Consider the following 16,425-nt stretch of genomic DNA (forward strand, 5'->3'; position numbering starts at 1 on the left):
GGCTGTTGGATAGCTTCTTTTCACAATGTGTAGAAAACAGAGGCAAATGAGGCACGAGGAGTGAGCCTGGTGGACCGACAAGGACCGTTCAAATGGGTATCATGGGGAAGCATGCTAGAATCATGCATGGTCTGTTGGTACTAGCGGGGTAAAGGGTCCCTGGGTGGCTGTCGCGGGAGGAGGAAGGTTCCTCAAGAGACGGAGTAATAGATGACTGATTGGGTTCATGTGGCACAATCGAAGATTCTTGTTCGGATGGTATGGGCAGTGGAAGGCGAAGTAAATCACGCTCATCAAACACAATGTCTTGACGAACGAAGACTTTGTTCGATCTTGGATCAAAAACTTTGTAAGCCTTTGATTCAGAAGAGTAGCCCACAAAAATGAGCAACTCACTCCTTGGCTCAAGCTTGCCCCGTAGTGTTGACCGATTCAAACCAAAGGCATTCAGGTAGCTCAGCTACAAAGAGCATGGAACGTGCCACATCCATCACTTGCAAGAACTCAGTAAATTGATGGGAGATAAACTCACCACCACTGTCACTGCAAGCAATCCCAATCGAGACGCCCATTTGATTAGTGACTAATCGAACGGACGTGGAAAAGTACTGGAAGGCATCTGATTTATGCTTCAGGAATACACCCACATAAACCTCGAATAATCATCTACAATCAGCATGTGGTAGAGAGACCCATTCAAGGAGGGGGTTGGGGATTGCCCACTCAAGTCAAAGTGAATCAACTTGAGGATACTCTGAGCACGATGAGTAGCATGATGTGGGAACGGTGAACGATGCTGCTTACCAATTTGACATGGCTGGCAGACATCCTTTGTCAGTTTCACGTTGCGTACGCCTTCAACCAACTGGTCTCCAGACAACTCATAGAGTGTGTTATAGGACAATTGACCATAGCGAAAGTGCCATAGTCGTTCAGTGTCTGAAGGAGCTCTGGTCACATAGGCACGAACCCGATGAAACTCAAAACCCTCGGAAGATGGCTCAAATAAAAAAGTAGACATCCAGTATAAGCCATCCTTTTGTGCTTGACCTTAGGCAACAACAAGACCTGTAGTCTCATCAATCACCTCTACAACTCGCTTGTTGAAGTAAACTCCACGATTGAGTTGGGTCAACTGGGATACAAAAAGTAAATTGAGACCCAAGTTAGGAACAAGATAGACATTGTCCAATGTTGCCTGATTGGGGCTTGTGTTGGTGTCAAATAAAAAAGTGCCAACAGATTTGATGGGCATTAGTGTGTTGTTTCCACATCGAACTTCACCCTTAGCAAGAAGCTGAGAGATGAAAATGTCAGCATTGCGTGCCATATCGTGTGCAGCTTCACTGTCAACTACCCAAGTGACCGGATGGCCACACAGAAGAATTGGGTGGGCTTCGATGATGGGCACATGAGGGTCATCAGGTAACTGACAAATCTAAACGAGGGTTGACACTTCCACACGTTGACTGCCTCGTCTAGGCCATTGTTTCTTCTTCCTTCCGGAAGAGTGGCCAAAATCAACCTCAAATGTGACCTGAGTGACATTGGCCGAGGGGCTGGGATGTGGTGTAAGAGATGACCAATCAGACATCTCTGCTTGGGTGGCAAAGGAAACTGATTTGGGGGAGGGCCTTAAGCGACTTGACCAGTGGATCGCCATGTAGAGGATCTAGGCAAATTCGTACCATTGCCTTGTTGCTGGTTCCTTGGTGGGGAACCTGCAGAGTAGGTGCTGGATTATTACCCCCTCTTGACCCGCCAATTAGGGGCATTGCTTCCACCTTGGTTGTTTTAACGATTCGAGTTAGTGGGGTTGTTACTTCTATTTTCCTTGGTTTTAAAGGCACACTCATCATCAACATGTCTAGGCATTTGGCAATGAGTGCAGAATCTATTGTTTTTGGGAATATTTTACTAGTAGGGAATGGGTGTTGAGGCAGGGTTTTTGGGCTCAGTATTGTTGCCTTGAGGTTTGCCTTGATTACCAGAGTTGTTCCCTTCCCTTGCTACCCTTCTTAAGTAGAGGTGGTATTGGACACAAGGGCCCCCTCTTGAGTAGAGGAGGAAGATTTTTTGGGATGAAACTAGTCATGCAACCGAGCGAAGCGCAGGAGTTGGCACTCACACTCATATAGGTTAGGCATAGGTTCTAAACTAATGGTCTGTGTGACAAAAGTAAACAAACTAGGAGGCAACTTGTTCAGTAAAGTGATGACCTGGTCTTTCTCAGACTTGGTGGAGCTAGTGGTGGCATACTCCGCATTAAGGTGCTGGTATTCAACAACCTTGACGGTCAAGTCGTTCCCCTCTTTTATAGAGAAAATTTGGATTTGATGCTCGAGATCAATGTGACGCGTGCGATCACGTGCTGCATATCTCTCTGCAAGGTGTGCCCATCTGTCAGAGACATAGGGGAATTGCTGGAGTTGTGAATGAAACTCTGGCAGAAGGCCTTGCATGAGCTCCACTATGGCAATGGCATTCCTAGCCTCCCAATAGCGTATAACTTCAGGAGGTGCTAGTGAGGGGTGGGGTTTTGGTTCGAGTCCCTTCACCAGGTTCTAGGAACTTTGGGAAGTGAAAACTTGTTCCATAAGATTAGTCAAGTGGTGTAATTAGACCCATTGAAACGAGTCTTTTTCTGTGAAAGCATTTTTGGACATAGAGACGTGAAAGGAAGGAGGTGGGGGGGTCCAAGATGGCTGGTCCCCATATCCTGAGTGTAAAGAGTTAGGAGGAACTTCAGAAAATCCACTAATACCAGGTAGAGGTGTAGGACTTGGCGAGGGTACTCCATAAGATGGAATATAAGGTTGGGCACTCGGCATAAGTGGAATACTTGGCTGAGGCACAAATCCTTGAGTGGGCACATAAGCAAGAAAATGAGTAGTGCCTGAGATAGGTTGGTAAACAACCTGATACCTCGGAATGCTAGGTGGTAACACAGTGCCAAGAGGCATAGTACTGAAAGATTCCTGTGTTGGGTAAAACCCATATGCAGGACCCAATGGGGGTGCAGCCGGTAATGGCTGCATGCCAACACCAGCAGGAAGAGACATGGGTTGGGTGGTGGGAGGGTTTTGTGCTTGAGGTTGTGCAATATTCCAAAACACATTAGGAGCAATAATAGAAGGTGAACCAGAAGGGAAAACAATGTTAAATCCTTGAACACCAGTAATCTGGGAGCGACTGTGCTCCTAGACCCTCCTCTATTCGGGTTCACATAATTCCAGGGATTGAGGGTAGTTGATGGTACCATATGTTGAACCCGTGCTACAAAAGAAGACACCCAGGTAGAATTAGGAACATAAGTACTCAAGGGTACATACGAACCTGACGCGGTCTTCGGCAGAGTTGATGACAATGGATCTCCGAACGACCGAGGTGGTACCTGTCCTTCCTGAGAAAAAGTCCCATACCGAAGTCCAAGCTGTCGGCTACGCAGCAGGGCTCTCCAGATGAGATTGGATACCTAGGTCCAGTACTGGCACACTGGCTATAGGCATGTATCCTCCTCTAGAAGTGAAGTCTGATAAGCTCAGAGAAGAAAGACGAGATGCCAAGGGTGTAGAGGGTGAGTAGGTGTAAATGGGCTGGTCGTCTCCCAATGAAAGACCTTGAATGGGGCTCTCCAGTGAATAAGAAGTCCCATCCTCTATGTGGTCTATTTCTGAATAAGGAGAATAAACATTTCGTAAGAAAGGCTGGTCCTCCAGAATCGTCAGTAGACGATCCATGCTGTGTGCTCTCAAGGTCTTCAATCCCTTTGCTCACGATAGCTCTGATAGAATGTGAGGGCAAAAGGATGAAAGGACCAAATGTATGAGAGATCACAGCGAATCAACACAGCATGAAATAAGTGAGTGTATATATGATGAAATCTAGTACAAGAGCTCGGTGTGAGACTCTGAAGGAGCAGAGAGGGCTGCTGTCCCATGCTGATGCTGAGGGTGGAGAAGGCCGCGATCCAAAGCAAATGGTAGGCTGCTGTCCCGAAGGAAAGAGCAGAGTGGGCTGCTGTCCCGGTGATGGTGGATGAGGGCGGAGAGGGCCGCGATCCCAAGGTAGTAGGAGCTGAAGTAAAAATGCTGGAGAGCTCTACTGTAGCAGAGAGGGCTGCTGTCCCAATGATGAGATCTCCTGTAGAAGAAAATGCTGAAGCTGTAAAACACTGATGATGTTCTGATGCAGTGCAGGTGCTGGCAGCAAACAGAAGACAGTAGTGTCGTTTATGAGGGATGAAGCGCCGGCAGCAGAAGTGCACATCCTGAGGATGATGCGCCGCAGCAGCAGCAACAGAAGGGCTGGATAAAATAGCAAGTTGGGCATATTTTCACACAAACTATATGATAAGTGAGCCCCAAAAGTGAATTATATAACCAATGAGGATATATCAAGAAAAGTGATCAAATTAAAGATTTGACCCATTTAAACACCATATTAATGTATACAATATGTTTGTTAGTCATGGCATCAGGTACAAACATGTGTAGACATAAACCTGCAAAGTTCGGTCGAGCCGCAAATACAAGGATTTAAGAGCATCCATTTTTCGAGTCAATGAATGCATTTCCTGAGCCGTCTTTCTTTCACCAGCTAGTGCCTGCTTTGCTGACTGAGATATGATATATTCTAATCGTCTAACCTGGTTATTTGCTGAAAAAACAAAGGCAGATTACACCAATTGAGAAGCTGATCACCCTTAAGTAAAAAAGAAGCATTGTCAAATACAAGTGATTTCAGACACAAACTAGAATGCTGTTTTGTTACCATACAAGTGATTTCAGACACAAACTAGAATGCTGTTAAAAATAAGATGGTCCCATAAACAAGTATGAGCTCCACTTGCTGCATTAAAATCCCCTATGGTCACCTGAAAACAGCTTTCCCACTGTTTTCTCATTATCCAGCATATTGCCTAATCAAACCCTCAGTAATCCAAGTGGCCATATTTTCTTTTTGGTTTTCTTGAACCCTTTCTACAATTCATCATTGCTAGGATTGCAGCTAGTATAAGCGGGAGGCAATCGCCATGGGACACAGCCACCACTGGCGCCTGATCCGAGATTCTTGCAGCACACCGGGTGGGCAGATTCGTAGCCGCTCAGATGGGGACTATTCTCCATCCAAGCCGCTTGCGAAGGCCCGCCGTATGGCTGAGACAGCCTCCACCTCAGCAGGTCATCCATGAGGATCATCTCATGTACAGGGCCTTGGCGGCGCACACTATGTACACTATCGTGGATGCTTGAGGCAGGAGCTTCAGAGATGCCTGGTTGGGGGCAGTATTGATATTCTGATGATGCAGGAGCACCATTTGAGTGAGAGCAGGATTCGGAGATATGGTTCCGTGATGCCTGGCAGATGGGACACATTTTGGTATGCAGGGTTTGGCCCCTTGGGTGGGCAGGGAGGAGTATGTATGGTCATTGCGGATGCATGGCGGCAGGCCATTGTGGATCGCGGGGTCATTGTGCCTGGTAGAGCACAGTATGTTATTCTGAGGATGCATGATGAGCTCTTTGGCATGCTCAATGTCTATGCGCCTAACCATGCTCGTGCCAGAGCAGAGTTCTGGACCCTTGTTACAGATGCATTGCCCGAGGCCGCACATTGGTGTGTCGGAGGAGACGGCCGATAGGGTGGGAGGCAGTCATGTTACAGTGCACGGCACGGAGCTTGGGAGCAATTTTGCATGACACTGCGGATCACTGATGCATGGCAGCATGAGGCTTTCTCCCGCTCTCAGGACAGTCTTAGTTTTTCTCGGTCGGATCGCCGGCAGGGAGGGACTAATCTATCACGGATTGATCGCTTCTATGTGGGCGACAGGTTCGGGGAGCGTGGGGCCTTTGTTGGCATTCTCGCTGGCACTTCCTTTTCAGACCATGCGCCAGTTATTTTGACACTTGAGGAGGGGACACGGGAAACTAGCTTGCAGTTGAGGATCCCAGAGAGGATACTTACAGATTCCAGTCTTTCTGAGGACATTGAGAGGATATGGCATGATAGCCAGAGCTCTGACCTGGATGCAGCAGGCCAGTGTGCCCAGGGACTCATCGAGCTCAGCTCTTTTTTGCACGCTGTCGCCTTGACACGGCTGGGAGAGACACGAGAGCGGGAGCGCCGCTTGAGATGTAGCCTTGCTTCGCTTCAGCGCCTTCAGGAGCAGCAGGCTACATGTGAGTGCCTGGCGTCCCAGCTGAGCCAGGCACACCAGGAGGTTAGAGAAGCAGAGGAGCAGAGACGTGAGTTCTACTATCATCGTCAGGCCTCACAGTGGACACAGCTTGGTGATAGAGTGACTGGGGAGTTCTTTGAGATTACCGGACCCCGCCATGCTTGAGCAGGTGTACACGAGCTCAGGAGACAGGACGACTCGTTAGCCACTGAGCCCGCCATTGCCACTGAGTTCTATAGAGACCTGCTCTCAGCGGAGCCAGCCACGGAGGCACGTGATGCTTGCAGACAGACTGTGTGGGCCCATGTACAGAGGAGGGTCACAGATCGTATGCGCACAGTTCTGGGTGAGCCTCTTTCAGAGGATGAGCTTGTTGAGGCTTTGAGGGTCCTTCCGCGCCATAGTTGCCCTGGGGAGGACGGATTGACGCCTACCTTTTTTATGCGCTATTGGGACATTTTGGACCCAAGCCTCCGCAAGGGCTTTCAGTATGTTTTGGACACTGGGGTGATGCCACAGAGCTTTTCAGAGGGCTTGATCTCTCTTATCCCCAAGGGGGAGGGAGTGTCTAATGATATTCGGCAGTGGCGACCTATTACGATCCTCAATACTGTCTACAAGGTCCTGGCCAAGGCCTTGAGTTTGAGGATCCAGCCCTTCCTTGGGGAGTTGATTCATGCTACCCAGACAGGATTCGTCAAGGAGCGTAGTATCCTTGACAACATTTTCAACTTCTGGGAGAGGCGACGGCCCGAGCTAGATTTCTCGGCGAGGACCTGGTTGTTATGCTTCTCGATTTCGAGAAGGCATACGATAGAGTCGATTGGGGTTTCCTAGAGGGCACTATGCTTCACCTGGGTTTTGAGCCAGTCTGGATTCGAGGGGTGGCGGCTCTATATTCCACAGCTCGTAGCCAGGTGTTGATGGCAGGAAGACAGGGGCCGAGTTTTGAGTTGACCAGATCAGTCCGTCAGGGGTGCCCTCTCGCCCCGTTTCTTTTTCTCTTCTTTGCTGAGGCTATGAGCATGTATTTGACAGCAGAGGAGGTTGGTTTGAGAGGACTCCAGCTCCCAATCCAGGGAGAGGACCTGCTCGATTCTGAGTTTGCTGATGACACGGGATTGTTTTTGCATGGCCAGGAGGCCAATCTTCAGAGGGCAGAGTAGTCACTACAGGTTTTTGGTGTAGCTTCGGGAGCATTGATCAATTGGCGCAAGACAGTGGCCTTTTGGATCAGTAGCGCTCCCACTCCGGCATGGAGCCCAGACCCGGGTCTTAGATGGATTCCTCCTGGCACAGCAGTGCGGTATTTGGGATGCCAGATTGGACTTGATTTGTCACCTGAGCAGCAGATCGCCCTGCTTCTTTTGAGCATTCGGAAGAAGCTTTTGTATTGGAGTACAGCTCGGCTATCCTTGGCTGGGAGGGTGGTGGTGACAAATCAGGTGCTTTTAGCGACCATGAGGTACATCATGTCTTGCTGGATCTTCTCGAGCTCTTGCATCAGCCAGGTACAGAGGCTGATCAGGGAACTTTCTTTGGTCTGGGCGGGACAGTCAGCCAGCCCAGGCCAAGGTTGCTTGGGCAGTTATTACTCTTCCGCTGGCCCAGTGGGGCTTGGGCATTATAGATCCAATTGATCAGAGTAGAGCCTTATTGGGGAAGCTTATTGTTCGGGGGCTGCTTCCAGGCGCTGAGCCTTGGAAGGAGCTTCTTTTTCAGCGACGACTGCAGGCTAGGGCTCCTCCAGCAGGGGGCACTTGGGCACCAGAGATACGATGGATCTTCATAGAGATGAGGAGGACAAGCCTCAGTAGAGGATGGGAGGACAGATTTGCCTTGAGCATCCTGTGAGCTTGGGAGCTGCTGAGACCGGGGCTTTCTCAGAGACCTACTTGTGATGAGGAGCGGGCCAGACTACTGCCGCTCATATGGAGCCCCGCGGTACGCACTGAGCAGGGTCATATGTTGGGCTCTCGGCCTCGTCTAGCCTGGGGACCATTGGCGGCAGGCCCAGCACGCAGTTTTGGAGACTGGCAAGCCTTTTGCAGTCTCCCAGAGGAGGTCCAGGTGGAGAGGCTGAGTCACTTCAGAGGGGGGCTGATTATGAGGGATGACATTCAGGAGGCACTCACTGAGGAGTGGTTCACGCCTCTCGAGCCAGCGGCCCCATGGTGGATGGGAGCCTTTACACAGCTGGAGATCTTGATTGCTGTTAGAGCTTGCACTGAGGATGGTAGATGCCTCTACTATGAGATCCAGGATGAGGGCAGACTTCAGAGAGTGGAGGCGGAGTCGCCTTTGGTTGCAGAGTGCATCTTTCAGAGGATACGGGTAGTGGCCGCCGCTTCCCGGAAGTGGCATATTGATCCAGACCCTGCAGATGTGGACTCTGATTGGCGCATTTGGGCATATGTTGTGCGCCCCTTGGCCCAGCTCCAGTGGGACCCTGGCGAGTACGAGTGGCATGATCCTTATGTGTCCCCCGAGGCCACAGAGATTACCTTTTTCCAGTACACTATTCAGTTGGGGAGGCATATTCTGACTGCGAGGAGGATGGTCTCTCCAGCATTGGCGGCTACAGGGACTCTCACAGGAGTTGGCGGCTACAGGGACTCTCACAGGAATTCCTGGAGGATTTTTGGGCCAGGCTCTGGGCTAGTCGACAGGCACGCAGGATCTCGACTTTTCAGTGGCTGGTTGCCCACAGGGGCTCTGCAGTTGGCACCTGGCTTGTCTACAGTGGTCTGCCGGCGGCCTATGTCCGATGCGGCCACCCTTTGGAGACAGAGACACTGCCTATGGGACTGTTCACAAGCGCAGCAGATTTGGCTGAGGATGCTGCGCATTTTGGCCCCCCTCTCTCCAGAGGGCATGTATACGTGGGGTGCCGTTGCTTGGTCGACATCGTCAGGGCCTGCTCTGGGATACGAGACGGAGCAGAACAACCAAGCCATCAGATTCATTAGGGGCCAGCCTCGCCTTGTTCCTTCACCGGATTTCTCGTCCACCGTCTGGACACAGGAGAGGGGTCTACGATGGGAGCTCCTCAGCAGCCTCACCATCTGGTTCACCTAGAGAGCCCGGTGTTTCAGGGCCTTTGAGGGGAGACTGGAGCCACCAGCAGAGACTGTTCCGAGCTGATCCACACCCTGCGCGGACAGTATGACCGCATCCGGGGCGACTCGGATGCGGCGATCCTGCGGCACCAGGCCTTCCACACCACTTGGCGCAGCGGCCCCTTCTATACACTACACGCGGGAACCCCCCGCTGGCATTATAGGCCACCTGTTTGGCTTTTCCCCCCTCCTATTGTATGATATAGCTCTCAGTTATTTGTACTCATCTTTGTACCTTTTTGCACCTAGGGAGAGTCTCCCTAGCTGCCTTGATTGGATCTCTGCTCTGCCGCCTTATGAGCAGGAGAGTTTTTGTAGCCCAGTGGGCGGTTTCTTTTAACTAATGAAAGGATCTTTTCTCGGAAAAAAAAAGAAGGATGATTGCAGCTAGTATGCCCTTTCCTGCCTGCCTTCTCTCTCTCTCTGTCCTTCAGTAGTCAAAATAAAGTATTCCCATGAAACATATTACAACCCTCTGCTGAGGTTGAAACAATTACAAAGAAGCACTCATGAGAGGTATACATAACCTAACAACATTAGGAAAGGGGATCTCCCTCTCTCGCTGGTTGCTCTCGGAGGGAGACTACAATGGTGAAAAAAGCCATGCTGGGGGCTGTAATGCAAGATCAATCGGTATCCCCCTCTTATTTAGAAGGGGCCATGATTCCATGTACGCAAGAATGCTGCATGATGCTGCTGCATCCACTGCAAGCTGTCTGTGAGGCTCTCCCATCTTCGCCCAAAGGTTGTGACTGATATCCGTCGATATAAAGCAATCATCTCTGGAGAAAAAATAACAGATCCATCAGTAGTCTCACTACGTCCTGCCCGCCAGCAACAGCAATGCTGCTAATGAGCTCCCAGCTCTCTCACACCCACCTCAGGGGTCCAATGTGGAACCCAAACTCAAGAAGCACAAATGACCAAGATCCAAAAGTGTGTTGAGTTGCAAGGCGAGACCTATGCCATTCTCTTCATAGAGTAAAACCATGCCCACCATCATGGCCCAAGCAATCGTGCCCCATGTAACGAAGCTAAGTGCTCGGTTCAGAAGCGAACAACTGGAGAATCTCCACCAAACCTGTTGTACCTTTGGGCGATCCCAAAGGCAATGTCGCTCAGTCTCCACTGCTGGGGCGCCACATCAGCTGCTTACGGCTGGCTGTCCTGTGATAGTTATAACCATGTGCCCACCTTGAGACTGCAGAATACCAACAGCCAAAGAGTGATCTTCTGAGGCTAGAATCTGCTCCAACCGGAGGTCTGTAAGAAAGTCCGGGGAGAGGCCCTATGTCTGCCAACTGGCAGCTGCATCTAGCTCTTGATGAAGTAGATTGCATCGCAGTCCAAATGGTCCGAGACCTAAAAGAATGGAATGCAGTCCAAATGGTACAAGTACTAAAAAAATGGTATACCAAGAGCCTCCCGCCACGTGGTCAGGTCTTGCTAGCAGCTCTCCACAGTCCCACTGAAGCCGGTCTAGGGGGCAGCTCTCCTAGAGCCAAAGTTGCCATGCCAGAAGATCTGCAACCTCCAAAGAGGAGGGGTCCTGGTCACCAACAGAGAGGAGGAATCCTCCTGCTGAAAATCACCAGTCGTACCGAGGAAAAGAGTCAATCCATACCAAATTAAGAGGTGAGGCAACAGGGTGGTTCAACTCCGGAGGAATGGCAAAGTTGATGTTGAGGCTAAGGTGAGCCCCCCTCCTCCGAAGGCCTCCTAGCCTCTTGGGATACTACGTGGGAGCGCTGCCAGGAATCCACTGTCTAGGCCAGGCGATAGCAAATATGGCCCTAGAAAATGTGAGACCTGGCCCCAAGGAAGTGACCTGAGGGAAGACAAATGAGCTCGTTCCATATCAAGGGCTAGCAGTGGCACTCCTCGTAGCAAGAGGGAGGCAACTAGAAGAGAGCCAAGCAGAGCGCCTCCCATGCATGGAAGATGTTGGCCACAAACTTATTCTCAAAGGAAGTGCTAAGTTTTTTTTTTTTAAATCCTTCCATTAGTCAAAAGAAAACCCGCCCAAAGGTGTAATACAACTTTGTCCAAGATAGTGAAAAAACCAAAGAAATGAAGGGGGGGCTCCATCCATGGCTGGCTGCTCTCGGAGGAAGGCTACATCATTGTGGTTTTGGGGGGCGGGGGGGAGGGGGTGTTGTTGGCAAACTGTTGGCCTGTAATGCCATGTGACTGTGCCCTCCTCTCTGGAAAAGAAAGGACCAGTGCTCCAGGTGCAGTAGAAGGCAGCCCGCTGTCTCTGCATGCTCTCAGCATCCCCAAAAAGTGCTCCAGAGGGGTCCCCGCAGTGTGTGAAGAAAATCAAGCCAAATAGCGTGTATGGTTTCTGCAGGGGGAGTGGGCTCGCCTCCAATGCTTTCCCTGCAGCACATGCTCGCCAAATCGTGCCAAGTGACCAAACTACAGATGAGCTGCCAGCACTGGCATGTGCTGGTCTTTGAGGTCTTCTATCGCACGGGGGCTGTGGCTATTAACGCTACTAAAATGCAGCGGTGCAAGAGCATAAGGGCCAGGCTGCTGCCATCATCCTTATAGAATAGCGCTGGGCCACTGCCAGCAGACTGCCCCCAAAGTAACATTGAGGGAAAATTTGGGGTCGGAGGTAGAAAGGCACCACCAGACCTGTTGGGCCTTTGGGCAATCCCAAAGGTAGTGTCGTTTTTGGACTCACCAGGGCCGTCACATCTGAGACACATTGCTGCCATTCTGAGCACACTGCTGCCATCCCGAGATCATGAGCCATGTGCCCACCCGCAAGGCTCTGGTGAGCCAACAACCTTGCAGGGGCAGAAACTGCACCAGGGGTGCAGCCAGAAACCCTGGGGGAGGTGGTTCGAATCCGCCTGTGAGGGGAGGGGTGGCAGGGGTGCCATCAGAAGCACTGGGGTCGTGCCAGCTCCACTCGTTATGGTTCCACTAGACACGTACCAAGGGTCTGTTCCAGTGCCAGAGGCACCACGATGTGATGCCCATGACCTCAAGAGGGGGTGGATCAACATGCCCCTTCCACCCATGTCGGCCCACTTTGCGGACTCTTTGGAGGGAAGTGGAAGTAGTGAACGGGTGGGGTAATGTACCACAAAGTGACAAAGAGGACCTGGTGTTGAAATAAGAGAAGAGCAGCTAGCCATGGAGGCTCATAGATGACAGCCATGGCTATGGTGTTGTAGCCAACAATGATAGAGAGTGAAAGAGAGAGCGAGAGCTAGAGAGAGAGTGAGAAGTACTCGACTCGAATGATGTCATAGTTGCTTGATTAATTTTCAATGAAGTACATGTACCTTTTATAAGTACAAAAGTTCTCCTCCTGACATCACTGCTTAATTTTCAATGAAGTACATGTACATTTTATAAGTACAAAGGTTCTCCTGACATCATTGCTTACGTCACATCACACACAAATATCTAGATATTATTTATACCCCTCTAAGAGGTAGTTCACACACACAAGCACATAAGTGCGTGTTTACTCCTTTGCTAGAGGAGGTTCACACACGCACACACATATTCAGGCTTAATAGTCTTTCACACACAGAACCACGCTTAATAGCCGCACACACACACATACTACCACACTTATATGAGTGGGTTCACACAAGTAAGACCTTGATTTCCAACAATCCCCCCCTCAAGGGATTACCTCATACTGTGTCAAGAATAAATCGAGGCTCATGGGTCTAGTTTCTCATACAGTTATGGGATCCCAAGAGTAGAGTACACACAGGATTAGGTCACAAAACAACACAAGGTTTCTTGAATCTGATGCTATAGGAGGCTGTAGTAACTTTCCAATGCTTTCAATTTTGAAAATGTTGGGGGAGTTGAAATTAACGCTTTGATTAAGCAAAATTTTGCAGAAATTGGAAAAAGCTCCAAAATTTCTCTGATGAATGCACTTTAATTTTTGAACACAAGGTTGATTCTTGAAAAGCCCCAAATTAATTTTTGTACCTTCTTCCTATTTGTGCAAATACTACTGAATATGTCATTTTTTATGCAGGCTGCTTTTTGATTTGTCGATTTGATGGCTGCAAACGGAGCTGGTGTTATGGATAGCACCAAGCAGACTTGGAGGTGGCGCCGTAGCTAACATACAACAGTGCTAGCTGGAGAGGGTAGCGCTGGTTGAAGGCAGGCAGTGGACAGCAGGGTGGAACTGGTGTCATCTGGATGGGCACAAGGACACTCGCAGGAGGGGTGGCGGCAGGCTCTAGGCATCAGAGGCGATAGGCTGAAAGGCCCAGTTTAGCAGGCAGCGCACAGAGTAGGCGGCTGTGTTAGTGGGGTGCGGTAGAACCGCCCTGCATGTATGTGGTGCGAGTGCTGCTGGATGGCGTGGGAGAGGCTGTAGGGAGATGCTGCAGTAGAGGCTCAATGTGGAGGTGAGAATAGCAGGAGCAAAAACCCTAACAAATATCACTCTGATACCATTTTAAAATAAGAGAAGAGCACCTAGCTATGGAGGCTCATAGATGACAGCCATGGGAGCCGATAGTGATAGAGAGAGAAATAGAGAGAGTGAGAAGTATAGAATGATGTGATAGTTGCTTGATAATTTTCAATGAAGTACATGTACCTTTTATAAGTACAAAGGTTCTCCTCCTGACATCACTGCTTATGTCACATCATACACAAATACCTAGATATTATTTATACCCCTCTAAGAGGTGGTTCACACACAAACACATAAGTGGGTGTTTACTCCTTTGCTAGAGGATGTTCACACAATGCACACACATATTCAAGCTTAATAGCCTTTCACACACACAACCAGGCTTAATATTCTTACACACCAACATACTACCACACCTATATGAGTGGGTTCACACAAGTAAGACCTTGATTCCCAACACCTGGTTGGCCACGACTGCCCGGCCAGTGAGGGAAAGGCAATTTGTGCTCCAATAGAGAAGTTTCCTCCGAATGTTCAGGAGATGAGGAGAAATCTGTTGCTCCATCGTGATGTCAAGTCCCACCTAACGCCCAAGGTAGCAAACTGGGGTGCCCGGAAGGATCCATGGAAAGCTGTCAACAGTCAACTAGCCTCCAAGCCAGGGTGGGTGCTCTGCTAACCCAAAAACCACACGGCTTTACCAGTTGATCCAGGCTCCTATGGCGAGGCAAAAGTCCTCGATTGCTGCTGCAAAATGAAGTAGGTTACCCTCCAAACCCTCAATGTCTGTAGTGATATCATCAGCAAACTCACAATCAAGGAGCTCCTCAAGAGTGCGGATAGGGAAATGGAGAGCCTGAAGTCCTGTATCCTATGCTTGAAGGTAGAAATGCATCACCTTTTCTACGAAGAGGAAGAGAAAAAGCACTAGCGGGCAGCCTGCTACACTGAGTGCAAAATGGTAAAGTGGTCCCTGGCTGTGGGCACTGGAGTACAAGGCTGAAACCCCACGGACCCAAGCTGGTGAGAAGCCCAGGCAGATCATGGTCCCCTCCAAGAAAGCCTAGTCCATGTGGTCATGCCTTATCGAAATCGAGGAGCACTACAAGGTCCTCGTCCCGCATCCTGGCATTTGTGATGGCCAAGGAGGTGCTAAGTTTGTGGGTTGGAGCTCCCGAGAAGATATATCTCATGCCAGGAGGCCACGGGCCACCATGGGTGGGGGTGCAGGCCAAGATGCCGACGAAGAAATATTTCCACGGTTCTCCTCTTGGCTAAAGACCGTGAACTATATCAGCTTGTCCAAAAGGGCTCTTTTCTGAATCACTGAATCAATGATGCCCGATCCTGGGGTTGGTCACCGTTGGACAATAACTCTCCAGGGTGCCTTAGCCCTAGAGCAGGTCCATTGCTGCCAGACCATAAAATGTTACAGATGAGTCTCTAGACTTTCACGATTCACAAGTAATGAAAGGTCCATCAAGATGCAATGCACCACATGGTGGCCAAGAAAACTTGGTTGGCCACAACAAGACCGCTTGCTGGTAGAGACAAGGGAGCTGAGCTCCATAAAGTGGCTTCCTCTGAATGCTCAAGAGGGGGGGGGGCTCTGTTGCTAAGGGCTGTTATCAATGCTCACCTCGCATCCAAGATTTCATGCTGTGGCACCTTTGAGTACCTACTAGCAAAGCCTCAACTAATCACCAAGTCAGAGAGGCGGAGGGTCCCACACAAAAACTACACAACTAGTGCTAGTTAATTCACGTGCCAGATATAAAATAAAACACCTATATAACCACAGTGAACCGCTAGAGGTCCTCTTTTGAGCCCAAAAAGTAGGTTGCAATGTCTTCCACAAACTCCTTCTACAGTGTAGATGGGGAGACTGAGGCCCATAAGACCTATATTCTACATGCACAAGAAGCTACTCATGGCCTCCGGCTACAAAGAGGAAAAGTAAAGAAGCAAGAGGACAGCCTTAGCACACCAAGAGGGAGATAGGAAACCGATCTCCCAGCACCTATCCTAGCCCCCCCTTGCCCATTCACATCTCCCCCCCCCCCTTTTGCTTCGCGAAGCACACCAAACCCCCCCCCCCCCCCCCCCCCCCCCCCCCCCCCCCCCCCTTTGAGTACCTACTAGCAAGCCTCAACTAATCACCAAGTCAGAGAGGGGGAGGGTCCCACACAAAAACTACACAACTAGTGCTAGTTAATTCACGTGTTAGGCAAGGAGTTGCTCGGCAGTGTTGTCTTCAAGATTTGCCACTTTCACACTTTGTCCCTCTGGCACAAAGGTTAGACAGTTCTTGGGAGATTATTGCTAGCATAGCTTGGAAAATCTGGAAGGCTAGATGGACTGAGGCCATTGAGGGTACTCCCGTTCTTGTTTCTCAGTGTCTTAGCAGGATTTGGAGTGATATTATTCACACCATTATGGCTACCTGGGCCAGAATCCAAGGATCTTTGAGGGCTGCAGAGATGAAGCGCGCCCAGTTTATGAGAGTGGGACATTGGTATCTTTTTCACATCCTCTCATTCGGGACCCTATTAGCAGCACAGGGCTCCTGATTGGTTGAGATCTCCACCTTGCTTGGTGTGAAATCTCCATTTCGTAAAAAATTTCTTACTTAATAGAAGTATTCTTTCTGAAAAAAAAAAAAAAGTGCCATGTGTACTCGCCCTTCATCACAAAAAGCAATTCCTCCCACA

General features: G+C 49.8%; 1 protein-coding gene across 5 annotated transcripts in view; it reads right to left on the reverse strand.

Moving 5' to 3' along the window:
• LOC147608739 (uncharacterized) overlaps positions 1-16,425 on the reverse strand; it is a 109,124-nt gene that overhangs the window by 36,379 nt on the left and 56,320 nt on the right. For 4 of the 5 annotated variants that reach the window (XM_086788167.1, XM_086788166.1, XM_086788168.1 and 1 more), the window contains one exon: positions 4,505-4,659. In XM_086788167.1, the coding sequence (XP_086644293.1) occupies positions 4,505-4,659 (155 nt within the window). Of the gene's footprint in view, positions 1-4,488; positions 4,660-16,425 lie in introns of all 5 variants that reach the window. The other variant, XR_015264307.1, reaches the window with a different exon arrangement.

This window comes from Cibotium barometz, chromosome 52, assembly GCF_041138505.1.
Source record: "Cibotium barometz isolate CiBa-2024 chromosome 52, ASM4113850v1, whole genome shotgun sequence".
In the NCBI taxonomy this organism is placed as follows: domain Eukaryota; kingdom Viridiplantae; phylum Streptophyta; class Polypodiopsida; order Cyatheales; family Cibotiaceae; genus Cibotium; species Cibotium barometz.